This window comes from Colius striatus, chromosome 15, assembly GCF_028858725.1.
Source record: "Colius striatus isolate bColStr4 chromosome 15, bColStr4.1.hap1, whole genome shotgun sequence".
Lineage (NCBI taxonomy): Eukaryota > Metazoa > Chordata > Aves > Coliiformes > Coliidae > Colius > Colius striatus.
The window spans coordinates 6,439,384-6,455,319 of NC_084773.1; the positions used below are offsets into that span (position 1 = coordinate 6,439,384).

Here is a 15,936-nt window from a genome sequence, read left to right on the forward strand (position 1 = left end):
TTCAGCTCCTCCATTCCATGAAACATAAACTTTGTGGGCTGCGAGTTAAAACTCAGGTTTCCAGCATTCAGGGTATTTTGTTCAGCAGCCAGCTTTGTGAGGTGCACAGCGGTGTGAGGGACACAGGAGGACAGGATCAGGAGCTCCTTTTAAACCAGTGTGTTTTTAAAACCAGTTCTCAGCCCCATCCAAAGGTGACAGGATAGCTCTGCAGGGCAGCCGTGCTCTGCCAGGCCTCTCCATTGCCCTCACCCCCGGGCACACTTGGTGCTGTGGGGGCAGGTGGTACAGCTGCCCATAGCGCTGTCATTCTGTCCCCCGCCCTCCCCGGGGCTGGTCTGATGTAGCAACACGCCAAGGATCTTCTTCAGACTCTCTTTTTGAAGAAACAGCTTCGTTTTTCGAGCCTTAACAAGAAGGCAAGTCTGCGTCGCCGTTTGCCTCACACCGCCCTCAGCCTCCCTGCCCACTCTTAACATGGCCGCCGTACCCGCTTCCAAAATGGCCGCCTGAGCGCCGCGAGGCGCTGACACCATGGAGCCGCTGCGGCCTATAAGGGGGCGACGCAGGGATCTCCACGGCAACGGCGGCCGCGGTACCGGACAGGCGGGTCTCGGGGGTTCGGGCCTTGACGGGAGCCGTGGTCGGACGGCGGAAGGATGTCGCTGTCTGCCTACTGCATCCTCCGAGTTGTGGGGAAGGGCAGCTACGGGGAGGTGAACCTGGTGCGGCACCAGCAGGACAACCAGCAGGTAGCGAGGGGTTGGTCGTGGGAGGAGGCTCGGCTGCGGCGGGGGCCGTGGCTTAGCGTGCGGGAAATGGCCGTGGCCTCCTCTAGAGGAGTACAGCGGCTGTGGCCTGGTTGCGGGGGGGCGACTGCCGTCCAGGCCGCAGCATGCGGCCCTTGACGCCATCCCGGCACGACCCGGGCTGCGGCCTGGTGTGGGGATGCAGCTGTGCCGTGACCTGGTGCCAGTGCTGCTGCAGCCCCGTGAGCTGGGCTTGCCTGCCCGGGTATTCTTGTTTTCCTGCCATGTCTATGGAAACTTTTACTAAAGATGCGGGGAACAGTTTTCTCCTTTGTCTCCCTCTTTTAACCTCAAAAAACTCCCCACCAAGCACCTAAAATCCTCTTTTAAAAATTTCATTTAACTAAAGCTGCTTTTTTAAAAAGAAGAAAACAACCCCAAAACTATAATGTCTTGCTTTACAGAGTAAAGTTTGGCTTTGATAGCCCTTGGGGTGTCAGGAAAGTACAGCCTGCTGTTTCTAGTGTGAGGCAGAAAAGGTTGCACTCAGCTCGTAACTGTATAGTCTCATTGAGACGTACACACATGGTGGGGATAAAAGTGATAACAAGGATGGAAAAAAGAGCTTCCAGCCTTGGCTTTTGCTGGCATTAACTTTGCTGGAGGAAGATGGGCTTTGTGTTTGCTCTCTCGACTGTGGCAGAACCTGCAAAGTTTTGGTTATGCCAGAGTTCAAGTGTTCTTCGCCTTTTTGTTGGAAATTTCAAATAATCATCTTGCCTGGCCAAAACAGGCATGATTGATAGAAAATGCAGCAGAATAAAGAAATGGGGATGGAGAACCTCCACAGAGCAGCACCGCAGAAACATTGAGCATGAGCTTTATGCCCAGGATTTGACTAGAGATAGTGGGTGAAGCATTTGTGATCAGAGGGTGCGTCCTTTCTGGATGAAGGCAGCGAGGAGGCTGAATCCCTAGCACCCATGGGCTGGGTAGCAGCGATGGCAGCACTTGTTCCCTCTAGGCCAGTCACCGCAGTACATAGTCCAATGTCCAAAAAGAGTTGCTAACTTCGTTGCCCTAAAAGTAAACAGTGTATTGAGGTTACTTTCAACTGTATACACATCCTTGGATTTCACTTCTTTGTCATGCTGCTGGTCATTAAAATTGGCAAGAGCCTGGCTTCCTTATGTTATTTTAAATATTTGATGCATTTTGCTGCGTCTTATCTTTTGCCAACTTTTATAAACTTTCTTCTGTAGCAGCATGAACGGGATTTTTTTGTTGTGGCTTTGACAGAGTGCTTCGTGTTCAGTGAAAGACATTGCATTTCATTTAAGTGTATCTGCTCTTAACTGGATGCTGGGTTTTTTTTTGTGGAGAACGTCAGTTGCCTCCAAATGTTTAAAACAAAACAAAAAAATCCAATTAATAGATGATTTGGATACAAATAAGTTGGAAGTGTGTTGCAGTAGAATGCATCTTGCTACATGCATGCTTTTTGCATTTTGGTGGTATATTGTGTGAAAACAGATGCTGATATAAAGCTAAAACACTTTGGTTTCCATGCCCAAAGATACAGTTGTAGTTGATGTGTCACGTGGAATACAGTAGTTACAACACTTCTGTTTTATTTTAAACTTGGGTAGTGCTGTCCACAGTTTCATTATATTCCTTTTGAGAGCTTTGCACAGGTTATAAGAATTGTCTAATATCCAGCAGACTTCTGAAACACAAAATCATATAGGAGCACAAAATAGGGACAGTCTTCCTGAATGGTAAATAAGTGTGCTGGACTAAATTAATAGGGGCAGCCTGGGACATAGATACCCAAACAATTGCCAAGGACACTGAAATGCAGTAAGTCCAATTTATTTTGGATGTTTCAGTTTAGAAGCTCTCAGGTGGAGTCAGATGTATACTATGGCATGATTGTTCTGTGGAAAGCTGATGCCCTAAATGTGATTACCACAGAATTTCTGTCAGGAAAGGGGCCAGGTGTGACCTCAGTGTTGGTGCTGCGTGTGATGAATGCGTGCTATGGATTTTATTGTCTCATCTTCAGATTCAGTTTGAGGGTTTGTTTTTTTTTTTGTTAAAACCTGAAATTCCTAAGATCCATTTGACATAGTGCATGTTATGACAGTAAACAACAGCTTTCCTCTGTAGTTTTAAAAATTTCTAAATTAATCTTAACATAGAATAAAATAAATTTAGGAATGAGCATAAGACCTTTTGGCTCTTTCAGTATAACCAAGAGTCTCTATTTCCCTGTAGTAGTTCATTCTTAGTTTTTTGAGGAATTGTTTTTTTTCAGTGTGTCCCTTACTGACCTTAGTCCTCCAACTGCACCTCTATTTACTACATTTCTTTTTCTGACAGAGGCTTTTTTCCTATTGTCCCATGCTTTGCTGTCTGTTCTGCCTTGGGGATCTTCTGCCAGGTACAAGTGTAAGAAAAGAATGAGCAAGCCTGAAAAGCTCAGCAGCATTCCTTTGTGCATTCAGAAATGAATATTTGTACATTCATTGTGAATATGACAATGGGAAATTTGTAATCTAAGCCTTGAAACTGAGATTTTTAGCAACTTTGTTAGCCTTTAAAAGTATGTTTTATGTTCACTGGAGTTGTGATATGTTATTTCTTGAGTTTCTGATACTTTTTATAAAGATCATATGGTTTTTTTCTGAAAAAGTGAAGGCAAAATCCCACTTTACCTTAATTGAAAGGAGCTGGGTTTGGTTTTCTAGCAGAGAAGAGCAAAATAAGTATAGCCAGATGACTGTCATCCCAGACATCCATTGTCATGTTTTGCATTTTTCCTTAGTGTTACTATATTTTTGAAGTTAGTTTGGAAATGGCTTATTCTGAGAGTAACTGTGATGCACAAACAGCTCTTTCAGGCTTAAAAGATTCGTAATAGACACATATAAAATGACAGTAGAGAAAAAAAGATAAATGTGAACATTAGTCAAAAGGAAATAAACCACCACAAAGTTCCTGTGCAGAGTTTTATTCTGGTAGATGAATAGAATAGCCACACCTGTTCCATTTTTACAGCATAATGGTAGAAATTATGTATAACTGCTAGACAAATGGCAGTCTCTATATAGAATAATGTGTGGAGGTGTCAAATACTGTGTTTCCTTCAGATGTGGATAATCTCCTGGGGCTTCTGCATTGTTACTTTCATCTTTCATGATATACCTCGCAATTTCTTTTACAGTATGTCATCAAAAAGTTAAACCTTAGATATGCTTCCAGCCGAGTGAGGAAAGCAGCAGAACAAGAGGCACAGTTGTTATCCCAGTTGAAACACCCGAACATAGTTGCCTACAGAGAATCCTGGCAGGGGGAAGATGGCCTCTTATATATTGTTATGGGCTTCTGTGAGGGAGGAGATCTGTATCAAAAACTTCAAGAGCGGAAGGGCGAACTTCTGCCTGAGAAGCAGGTGGTGGAGTGGTTTATCCAGATTGCCATGGCACTGCAGGTAAGATAAAGTATAACTGTCTCGCTTTCAGGTGGAAATTTAATTTCTCTCTTTCTGCATTTAAAAATCCCAGGGTTGGGCTGCAGACTTTGAATTCCAGTTTGGCTGGGTTGGCATCTAAATACAATGGTTATTAGTACCTTAAAAATGTTCCCAGATTACAGCAGTCAAATTCACTGTTTTAGGTAAGAGATGGCTATCATGTTGTCTGTCTACCTCTGTGTCACAGCAGACAGTGGTAACCTCTAGGGTGTTTGCAATTCTAGTCTTACATGTTTCTTTGGTTTCAAGATTTACGTTAAACTTGCAAAACCTAGCTTAAAAAAGAAAAGGCAGATTATTTCAGAAGCATTTTTTGCTCTGTGGATTTGCTGGTGTTTTTTTCTTAATGGTAAATTTAGAGTACTAGTTCATCATTTCTGTTAAACCTTGTCTCTGTTGGAGGTTATCAAAGTTTAAAGACAATTATAGTAGTAAAGACCAGATATAAATGTTAACACTAAGAAAGAAATAAGCAATTTGACAGAAAATGCTGTCTTAAAGTTGCCTGTTGTGATCAGACACATGCAAGTCTACAACACTGCCTCTTCTTATTTTTTGTAAGACTAAGTTTCTTCTCTGTTTACACAAAGTTGACGTTATTTTTTCCACTGAAATTTTAAAGCTAATAAATGATTGTTATGGAGTGAAGGTAGCAGAAAGTGAGTTAAGGTCTGAGTCTTAACTTTGCGTTTTTATTTCCTCTTTTCTGCTGGCTTGTTAGAGCCACAGAGGGAGACTTTGCTAATACAGTGCTAAGTTTTGTGTCTGTATCAGTCACATAGTGATCTCTGATAGTGATCTCTGTGTCTTTTCTGTGTTTGTATTACACCTCTTTGACTTGTGTATTGTGATTTTACTTTTCAGTGTAGAAGAACCAATTAGAAGTTACTTAACTCTATGTATATTTGGGTTTTTTTTCCCCTAGTATTTACATGGGAAGCACATTCTGCACAGAGATCTTAAAACTCAGAATGTTTTTCTGACACAAGCAAATATAATCAAAGTGGGTGACCTGGGAATAGCCAGAGTGTTGGAAAACCAGTATGACATGGCAAGTACTGTCATAGGCACACCATACTACATGAGCCCTGAGCTCTTTTCTAACAAACCCTACAACTACAAGGTAGAGTATGTTCGTGCAAGTGTTGTTATGCAAGTGTTGTTTCTATTTCTTTAGGCAAATTATTTTATCTGAGAACATTACATTCTTATCTGTTGCCTTTCATTTCCTATTGCTTCCAACTCTCTTTACTGTCCCCAAAGACCAAGCAAAAAAATAGGGGAGAGATTTCCAGGAACCTTTATTTCTGGAACTATTTGCTGCAATAAATGAGAATTCATAGCATGTGATAAGTTATCACAGCCAAGGTGTTCAGCAGGCTGCCTCTACCTGTCACAGCAAGCCAATGTAAATAGCACTATCAGGCTATGTTAGCTGCATTTCCTAAATTTATTCTGTAACAGATAGAAAGCTTTATACCCAAAAATCTGTATTAGATGTAACAGCAGCTTTAAACAAAGAAAATTTTAAGTACAGAAATAAGCAATGTTGCTGTGGATTTAAAATATAACAAAATTAAGCAAATATGCTCTTGCTGCAAACCCTACACACCATAAATATAAGTGTCTACAATGAGCAAGGGCTGAGGGAAGCTGTTCTTCCAATGAAAAAGCAAGTGATTTTCATTTGCCACTTAGAGTCATGTTGTACTTAAAAAGAAAACAAACAAAAACTCCCTATAAAACATCAACTTTCCACACTTCTTGTCAGAGAAATATGATGATATTTGGAAAAAAAAAAGTTCAGTAGATCAAAATTAAAAGGGTGAGACTGAAGCCAAAGTTTACAATGGAGTTTGGTCTTAATTAGTTTACTGTTATTAAAGGCCTCTTGAAAGCAGGTGACTAAATCTGGAGACAGAACTTCTACAATTAATAGTAAGTTCCCAAACATTTTTCTTCCTCTTTTTTTTCAGTCAGATGTTTGGGCATTAGGCTGCTGCGTTTATGAGATGGCTACACTGAAACATGCCTTTAATGCTAAAGACATGAACTCTTTGGCTTACCAAATTGTCAAAGGAAAGGTAAACCCTTCCAAATTTTTTACCTATACTTGGATTTTGTGCCTAGAACTTGAGATTAATCTTTTCCAATCAGAAATACTGCATAGAGTTAAAAATGTTTTGCACGTTACTTGCATCATCATATATTTTGTAAATATTATTTCATTATAGTGTCTGATGTAATATCAGACCCAGGGAGTTACTCATTTGTAGATCATGTTACCCTTTTGTGTAACTAGTACATTAATTAATTTTCAAAGTTCTGCTGTGGTTTATTTTCTTAATTTGCTCCTGGATTAAGCGTTGTGCAAAAAATTAAATAAATTAAAATTTATGTAAATTTTTTAAGCTTCTTCAGAGCACCTTAACTGCTGATATTAATAAAAAATGGCCAACAGTTCTCAGACAAAGCACTTGGGCAATTTTTATTCTGTTTGATGTTAAGCATATGGTAACTTTCAGCATATAAGCAATGGGACTACTTTTTATGCCAAGTACGTAATGGATTGTAACTGTCATGCATAAATAATCTAGCAATAGCCCCTGCTGACAAATAATGATTAAGCATGCATTTCCTTCTGCAGTTGCCACCCATGCCAAAGGATTACAGCCCACAGTTGGTAGAAATAGTACGAACTATGCTCAGTAAAAAACCCGAGGAAAGACCAAGTATGAAAACGATATTGCGACATCCGTATATTAAGCACCAAATATCTTCATTTTTGGAAGCCCTAAAGGCGTAAGATATTTTCATTTGAGTGATTCTGTGCAAAATATTCATGTTACTTTGGTCTTTGTTTTACAACTGTTACTATTTTTTGCAGCAGGATGAAACAAGGTCTGTGCAATTACAAAGCATGTGGACGTGGGAGTTCGAATGCAAACTGGTTTTGTTTCTGAAAATGCAGGATACACCTGTGCAATGGCTGAGGTTACACAGCTTATTCAGAGAGTTAGTTAGTATTTTCAAGGATGTGACAGAAAATACACATCTTTCCACATGGTTCTTCAGGGCCATTTATCACCTGAGAGTTGGAATACCAAGTTCCCTTTGAATATTTACTGATGTAATTATTTTTATCAAGTGTTAGTCATTATTTATTTTACTGCTTCCAGATAGGAGTGATCTTGGCGCAATGCAGAACAAGTGCACGTTGCTGGCAGAGTCTGAATGGTGTTTGTGAGCTCCTTCTAAGATGAAAGTTTGCATGTTGTGCACAGTCTGTTGGAAAAGCCCAGTGTCTCATACTCTCTGTGTCTAAGCTGTGTAGTGAAGTGCATTTTTAAAATTAGTGTAATCTGGAGAAGTGTCTTAAAAGTCTTGCAGAGGGTGATTGAATGAGCAACTTTTATTTTCTTTACAGGAAAGAAGCCAAAAGTCACAAGAGAAAAGTGAATTCTAAATCAAACCATGCCCCTGAGCGAGCCAGGACACACAAAGTGGTGAGAGTGAGATTTTTTTTTTCCTTTCAAAACAACCCAAACCAATCCAACCCCATCTTGCTTTTGCTAGAGAAAAAAGAAATCAGTTTTATAAGAAGTGCCTTGAGTGTTTGTGAGAACACGGATCTGATTCCTAGCAATGTGTAAAATACTCCCATTAAGGAAAGAATTGTGTTTAGGCAAAAGCAGAAGTAAATAAACAGCAGCTAGTTGCAGTGTCTTGACTGTAAGATGTTAACTAAACAGCATCCACTTTTTCATTTGTGGGTTACTATGTTAATTATTGATGGAGTATTTTGAGGTCAAATGTTTTGTCAAAGATCTGATGACAGGTGGTAATAATTTTTAAATATAGGGTTTTGACTGGAAAAAAGAAGTGATTATAGATAAAAGCAAAAAATTATTGTTGGAATTCTTTCCAGTAGTTCAAACAAGTCTTTTGTAATGGTTAATCTCGTGCTTTTGTTCTATTTTCTGTAATGAGTCTGCTGTTCTGGGTTTAAGCTTTCAGTACTGAAGGAAACTGACCTGGAAATGCATTTATCTTTATTTCAAAGTCTATTTCAAGCAGATTTAACTCATGATTGGCTCTTAAAATTTAGAGGGCTGCTGCACATGTTTTTCTGTGCAAGTAGGGCACTGCTAATGAAATTATTGAGAGACTTAAGGAGTTAGCAGCCTTGGCTTCAGATGTGCAAAGGCAACACTGTCAAGTAGTTTTAAGCTTGTGTCTAGGTGATGGGAGTCAGGCTGTTCTCTGTGATGTCCAATGATAGGACAAGGGGCAACAGGTACAAGCTGGAACGCAGAGGTTCCAAAGAAACAAGGGAAAAATTTCTTCACTGTTGAGGTGAGGGAGCACTGGAAGGGGCTGCCCAGATGGGTTGTGGAGTCTCCTTTTCTGGAGACATTAAAACTCATCTGGATGAGTCCCTGTGTGACCTACTCTAGGTGCCCCTGCTCTGGCAGGGGGGTTGCACTGAGTGAGCTTTCAAGGTCCCTTCCAGCCCTTACTCATTCTGTGGTTTTGTGAAATTCTGTTTTTACAGGGAACAACAGTTTTCTCTTCCATCTGAGAAGAAAGATGTTAATAATAGTTCTGTAACATCTTTGTTCTATGTTCTAAATAGGCCTGGCTAATCTCAAGTTGGTCCTGGTTTGGAAGGGGAGCTAATAGGTGATGACTGTTTTCTCATTGCATTTTGGTCTACAATGAGATTTTTGTACACACTCTTCTAATGAGAAATCATTATCTATTGTAGAACTTGGATTCTACTGAGAAGCTGCTAGCACCATTTGTTCCTGTTGCAGTCCAAGTAAGTGTCCTCCTGTAGTAGCTTAACAAATGCTGGTATAGCAGTTATTTTTACTCTCTATCCAGGAAGAGTTTGTTGTTGTTGTGACTTAGATATGTTAAGGTGGATTCAGTCCAAATAGTAAAGTGGCCTGTGTTGATTTTCTTAAAAGGTGTGTATGTGTAAATCTGCAAATGGCGTATCTACATTAAAAAAAACAATTTGTACTTACTAGGATGAGGTCTGTCCTGGAGCTTCAGTGGGTGCTCAGGAAAAAGTCACCTCCCACTTGCAGCCTCTTAGTTCTGTCAGTGAACCTTCTCTCTCGCAGCATCAACAGAAGAAAACAGAGCTGGCAGAAGTTTCTTCAGAGAAGATGCAGGTACTAAAAAAATGTTTCTCCCCTTTCTGTTAAGACTCCTGCATTTTTTTTACCCTTTCAAAATGAAAACAATTTTCTTTATAAAAGGGTGGGGGTTTTAATGGAGTTTGTTTCATGTGCATCTGTACATGATGTTTGATAACAGAATGCAGAACACTCAAAGTGTCCTTTAGAAACACTCTGAGTAAATCTTTGAAACTCTCAATAACCCTCGCAGGTGTGACGTGTGTGTGCCACATGATTATGGGCTTTGCTTTTGCTGGGGTACAGTCTTTCCTAGCAATTTCCATCAGGACTTGTCAGTGTTTGTGACAGCAAAATGTATAGCAGTACCTTTTTGACTTGTGGATAAGGCTACTAGTGGAAGGTGGTAGATTACTCCTAGTCCTTTAGACTGGACAAGTGTAATGGCTGCCTTGAGCTTATGAGTGCAAAATCTTGGAAGACCTTGGCACACACAGAAGATAGGGCTCCTGTTAATTCTTCCACATGAGCAGAGGGATTTGTTTGAGGGAAGGTACTGGCTATACAAGGATAGAAAAGAGGGTTGATTGGTGAGCAATATCCTGTTTTTCTCTTGGGTTTTGCTAGTTGAGAGTGGGGGCAGTTGTTGCAAAGGCATTGGCTTAAAGAGAGGCTGGGAAGAGGGTTGCAAGATGTAGGGATGGAGAGAAGGGAAGTGGGTGCAAGCAGAGGTGTGGAGAGGAATGGGTAAAGTTAGGAAATGTAAAAAGATTTTGGACCCTACTATAACCTTTGTCATCCAGGCTTACTGTGCAAGAATGTCTTTTAGATTGTAGAGTACTTTAGCTTTTAATCAAAAAGGTATAAATTCTTGCTGACTTCTCTTTCAAGTTGAGCACAGTTGCTCCTCAGCCTTTATCTCTTCCTTCTGACGTGGACACGACGACCACACTGAGATGTGCCGAGCAGCATAATGCTGAAGCCTCTGAATCTGTCCATAGCACCAAGACCAGTCCAGTTGACATTTCAAAGGTTAGTGCTGAATACTGTGGCAGCTTATTTTTGTCTCTTGTTCCTTGGGAGAGGTTAGTTCTTTGAGTGTATGCACAATGGGTAAACAAATATATAGTAGTTTCCTACCTACTGTCAGCCTGTCTAGCACCTGGTCAGTGCAAGATTTTGTAATAAAGACTTAAGCATTTGTTAGATGATCAGAAAGTCTACTCTAATAGCTGTTTTCCTTGTCAGTTTAAAAGGATTTTTTGCTTTGTAGGTGATAACAAAAGACATTATGATAGTTGCTAATTACTCTCAAAATATCTTCTTTTCAAGGGGCAGCCCTTGTCAGCAAGAGAACGAAGGAGGCTAAAACAGGCTCGGGAGAAGATGCTTTCTGCTGGTAATTTTTATGCTTGTATGCTGCCATTTTGTGTCTTGAAGTAGGCTAATAACTTGTTGTCTGTTCTTCACTGCCGTCCTCAGAAAGATGCACTTGAGGTCTAGTTCTTTGTTAAATGAGAGTTGTTAACCAATGTCTGTATGCTTTTGCTGTTGTATTCAGTTGTGTTTCAAAGTGATAACTTGTTTTTGAAACGTACATGGAGTGCAGAATATACAGCTTTCAGATAGAAGCTTCAGTGTTTACTCTTAGCAGAATACCTACCTTCATTTCTTGCATGAGCATGAAACTAATTCAGAATAAGTGCAGCTAAGTTGTAAATTTATACAAACGTCATCCTTCCAGTGGTGCCAGCAAGACGAACGTCAGACAGTGAAGTAGTTGGAGCAAATTCACATATGGAAAATCACATTGAAGTTGCTCAGTCTTCATCAGCTCCCAGTATTTCTCAGGTAAACTGGGGTCATCTTCTTTTGAAATGTTTAAGTGCAGCATAATTTCACAGGTTGAAAGGGACCTCTAGAAATCCTCTAGTCCAACCCCCCTGCTAGAGCAGGTTCACATCAATCAGTTCACACAGGAACGTGTCCAGGTGGGTTTTGAAAACCTCCAGAGGAGACTCCACACCCTCCCTGGGCAGCTCCCTCACCACAAAGAAGTTTTTCCTCATGTTCAAGTGGGAACTTCCTGTGTTCCAGCTTGTGCCCGTTATCCCTTGTCCTGTTACTGGGCACTACAGAGCAAAGACTGGCCCCATCCTCTTGACACCTGCCCTTTAGGTATTTATAATCATTAATAAGGTATCTTCTCCGCCTTCTCCAGGCTAAACAGCCCCAGGTCCAGCAGCCTTTCCTTGTCAGAGAGATGTTCCAGTCCCCTCATCATCTTGGTAGCCTTCCACCTGTCCCTCTCCAGAAATTCTCTATCACTCTTGAACTGAGGAGCAGTGCAGTACTCCAGATGTGCCTTTAACAGTAGAGAGGGAGAGAAGAACCTCCCTTGCTTTTCCAGGGATGGAAGTGAGGCTGACCGGCCTGTAGTTTCCCAGAAATACACGACTTGATTGGGGAAGCATTTATAGTGGTTAAAACTGCATGGCTGAGGTTACCTTTGTCACGTAAGCATTTCATAATATCCTATGCAGTAGCTTGTTCTTAAAGCTGAAGGTTATGCCTTTTAAATATTATTAACCTGAGACTGTAAAAATATGCTTGTTGAAAGTGGTTCTTCCATGTAAGAACAGTAATCCATGCCATTTTGATAAATTCCTTTCAGCTATTTGTATTTTTGTCATTTGTTCTGTCTTCTCTTAGAGAGAAACCCATTGCCTCTCTGATAACGACTTAAGCTCTTCCACAAGCTCTACAGAGAAGTCTGATAGTGATTCTAAGGAGAGGCAAGTATTTTGTTTCATGCTGGAGAGTGGGGAAAAAAAGTGGGAGGGAAAGATCTGCTGTAGAAAGAAAACAAACTCCAGTTAATTGTTTTGTCTCTGTAACTTTAAACTTTCCATGCTGACCCTTCTGGGACATGTGATCGTGTGGCTCTGGGTTTTAGTCAACTCTGGCTTAGCAGGAACATCAAGGGATGGATACTGTCAGGATGCACTGTAAGCTGCCAGTGTGCTTCCTTTCCACTGTGAGTGAGGCTGAATTTATTTCTGATTTTGTCAGAGTAAGCAACTTCTTGAAGTCTGTGTTTGTTGCCTGCCCATATGAGCAGTTCCACGGGCAGCAGCAGCCAATAGGATTGTGAGTTGTCAGCAGGTGAATGGACTCTGAGCCTTTGTCAGATAGCTAACGTGCTCAGGTTGCTGTTGAGAAAGCTGCACCACAAGAAGTAATTTAACATGGAATACTTAGCAGGACCTCAGTAAACTTCTGGAGAGTCCACTGAATGCAAAGTGGAAGTTGCATTATGAAGGGTGACTGAATTAGGTCTTATTTCTCCTCTACTAGAAAAAGCAATGTGAATGAAATGAGTGACTTGGTGCAGCTGATGACACGGACACTAAAAATGGACTCTGAGGACAACTCTGAATACTGTGTAACCTCCACTCAAGCCCCAGAGTTTAAACTTCATAGAAAATATCGAGACACTTTGATTCTGCATGGAAAATCAGCTGATGAATCAGAGGATCTGAAATTCGAAGAGATTTCTTCAGGTCTGTTGCTCTGTTACTGCTTTAAATGAATGGTTCTCAACTGCTAACCACCAAAGAAAACCTGCTTGTGAGCAACAGAAGACAGTCCACTCTTGTTTCTTCTAAAGTGTCAACAAAGCTTACAGAACTAAACATCTTTTAAAATAACTTTGTTTGACAGACTATTGAAGGAGTGTATTTCAGTGGGCTGGGCTTTTATAAGCGCCTTTCCTTACTCCTAAGTATTGTATTGTGAGATCCCCCAGCTTTTTCTTTACTACCATTTGGGGTAACAGATCTACTGCATTTCTAAGCTGAAACTATAGATTAGCTATTTTATTTTCAAGAGGTGACCCATCCTATGCAAGGAGTACTGGTGATTTCTGTGATTTAAAAGAGCAAGCTGGTGTTCGCAGTTCAGTTCCTAATGGAGGCTTCCCCTAATAAATTACTCTGTCTTGTTGGCAGCTTAAGGAGCAAAATATTGAAAGGCTGTGCAGACAAACAGGCAGGTGGCAAAAATGATGCCATCACTGTTTTACAGAGATTAAACATTTCTTGCACTTGCTGTAAGTATAAGTGATTGAATTATTCAAATGTTTGTGTGGTGGTGCAGTACTAGATACTTTTCAAACAGTATTAGTAATTTAACATACAGGAACCACCTGAAATGAAGTTACAGGGAACAAATTATGCAAACTGGGTCTGACTTTGTATTGGCCAATGTCTTGAGAGTTCTCATCTGAATGCTGCTGGTTCACTGTGTTTGCTGATGGTTCTGGCCAGTTCAGATGAACAGTTCATGCAAACACTCAGCTGGAACTCTGTGGTAATACTTGTGGTCATCCCATGTTCTTCTTCTGCACAGGGTATGGAAATTGACTGTACTGAAAGTGAGTATTGTTGTATATATTGTTTTTTAATTTAAAATATTTTTTTTAATAGATACACTCTCATTTCCTGATAAGATTAGGAGAATGGTCGAAATCCTGAGATCTGATGTGGTGCAAGGATTGGGAGTGAAACTTCTTGAGAAGGTGTACAGCATCATGGAAGAAGATGATGAATTGAAAAGAGAGGTGAATGTCTCTGATAATAAAACTGTTTAATTCTTGTATAAACTTGGATGTAAATGAGCAGGGTCTTTATTTCCCCTGCTTTCCCCCTTTTCGTTTTGTATGTTGATACAGTAGTGCAAACCTTGATTCTAGAAAAGCAGTCATTGGCAGGCCAGGGCCTAACTATTCAGATTTCCCATCTGAAAAAGTTTTGATTCTGAATGGATACCATGTTCAGCCACAAATGCAGAAAGCACAGGAGCTTCAGAGCTGTACCATAGTCCCTGAGTTGGTGGAAGGCGCAAAGGATTGTTCTCCTGTTTTTCTTTTGACCCATATTTTTTTGCCTTCACATTACTGGCCTCGTGCCCCCTACGTCCAAAGTGAGAAACAGTTTAATGCCTATTCCTAAATGAGGTGACTGAGCAGTTCTTTCACCTTATTTGCTTCAAAACTTGGTTATAAATGAAAGAATGCATGAGTAAGTATAACCTGTGAAGATCTGATCTACACTTGAAATTGTCAGGTGGGATGTAGAGTTTTCTTGCCTTTGGACAACAAACACTCCTCTATTTTTTTTTTTTTTCCATCTATGTTGTCAAACTTCACACGCTGCTTTCAGTTGTTCTGTGTGGGTTTTTTTTGGGGGGGATGTTTTTGTAGCTCCTGTTTTTTCAATGTCAGATTTTTGAGGGTGGTTGTGTGTTCTAAATAGGCGCAGTTGCGGGAGCATATGGGAGACAAGTATGGAAGTTACAGCGCAAAGGCGCGGCACCTGAAATTCCTTGAAGAAAATGTGAAGTTCTGACCAGAACCTCCTTTCCTTAGAGAACAGGACTGTTTTACAGCTCATTTGATAGACTGGACCAGCTTACAAAACCTATTCTGGAATAAGGAGGTGAGCTTGCAAAAAACCACTAGTTTGTAGTAATATATTTCATGTTAAAATGTGAACCAGGCTCTCACTTCCTCAGAATAGAAACTGGTTTAGTTTTTGTTCTCTGAATGAAACTTTTTCAAGTTGCTTTTTTATAGTTACAAACAGGGACAAATACCAAGTTTTGTATAAGGAATGTCAAAAAGTAGATACTTTGTTTACCATTTGCTATGGCAAATTCTGCTTGGTATGGTCACCTACTACAGTTACAAAACCTATACCAAGGTGATGGTGTGATAAGCTATAAGCTATTGCATCAAATAGTTGTGAACATTCAGCAGAGAGAATTCAGGGGGGAAAAAAAAAATCAGAGCAAGAAATTTCAGAGCCTCTGGACTCTCTTAAGTTGCCAAATTCAAGTGCTGAAGGGGGTGGCTGTATTGCTTTCAAGCAAGAGCCTTTGCTTTTGTGTTTTATTGCTAAAGCAATCACCAAGGTGGTGTCAACTATTTGGTAACTGGCTAAAATAAGTCTGAGAACGTTAGAAGGAACATGCACACATGCACTATTACTATGGTTCCAGCTAGAGAAGTCCTTTTGCCTTAAACATATTGATTCCTTTTAGGAATCAAAGTGCTCACGACCAGGATTGACTAAGAGAAATAGATGTCTTTAGTTCTTCCCTACTTTTGCATCTAGATTGTGTTGCTACCCCTGCCCAGGTATTGTCAGGTATTGTCACTACAGAAAAAACAAAAAAGTCTCATTTTTAAAGGATAAAGAAGTTGAATTATATTTGTAAAATAAAACTTTAAATGCACAACCTGTCTCTTTCCCTGCCTCTACCTTCAATATTGTAACCTCCAGCACCTATGAGGGAGAATCAAGCCTCCGGGTCCCACTGCCTCTCAGGTAATAGATGCTCAAATTACAAGATCTCGAGAGCTATTGTGTTACGCAGTGTCAAGATGTTTCTTTCTCTACCCAGGCAGATTTAACTTAAACAATGCCACTCTGCAATCACCTAT

The 15,936-nt window shown here is 40.5% G+C and overlaps 1 protein-coding gene across 4 annotated transcripts; it reads left to right on the forward strand.

Moving 5' to 3' along the window:
• The first annotated feature begins 484 nt into the window (after window positions 1-484).
• NEK4 (NIMA related kinase 4) lies at window positions 485-15,731 on the forward strand. 4 transcript variants are annotated; one of them, XM_062008469.1, is made up of 15 exons: window positions 485-752; window positions 3,976-4,242; window positions 5,210-5,407; window positions 6,261-6,368; window positions 6,932-7,086; window positions 7,712-7,790; window positions 9,053-9,106; window positions 9,321-9,467; window positions 10,323-10,463; window positions 10,764-10,830; window positions 11,176-11,282; window positions 12,144-12,226; window positions 12,789-12,994; window positions 13,919-14,052; window positions 14,747-15,731. In XM_062008469.1, the coding sequence occupies exons 1-15, from the start codon at window positions 660-662 to the stop codon at window positions 14,837-14,839; spliced, it is 1,932 nt and encodes a 643-aa protein (XP_061864453.1). In that variant the 5' UTR covers window positions 485-659; the 3' UTR covers window positions 14,840-15,731. The 4 variants fall into 4 exon arrangements, with proteins under 4 accessions (XP_061864453.1, XP_061864454.1, XP_061864456.1 ...); XM_062008470.1 differs by lacking the exon at window positions 5,210-5,407; XM_062008472.1 differs by lacking the exons at window positions 3,976-4,242; window positions 5,210-5,407.
• The last annotated feature ends 205 nt before the right edge of the window (window positions 15,732-15,936 follow it).

Coding starts and splice junctions, on each gene's coding strand:
- NEK4 (XM_062008469.1), top strand. CDS start 660: ATGTCGCTGTCTGCCTACTGCATCCTCCGAGTTGTGGGGAAGGGCAGC. Junction 5,408..6,260: donor ACAAACCCTACAACTACAAG/GTAGAGTATGTT, acceptor CTTTTTTTTCAG/TCAGATGTTTGGGCATTAGG. Junction 9,107..9,320: donor TTGTTCCTGTTGCAGTCCAA/GTAAGTGTCCTC, acceptor TGTACTTACTAG/GATGAGGTCTGTCCTGGAGC.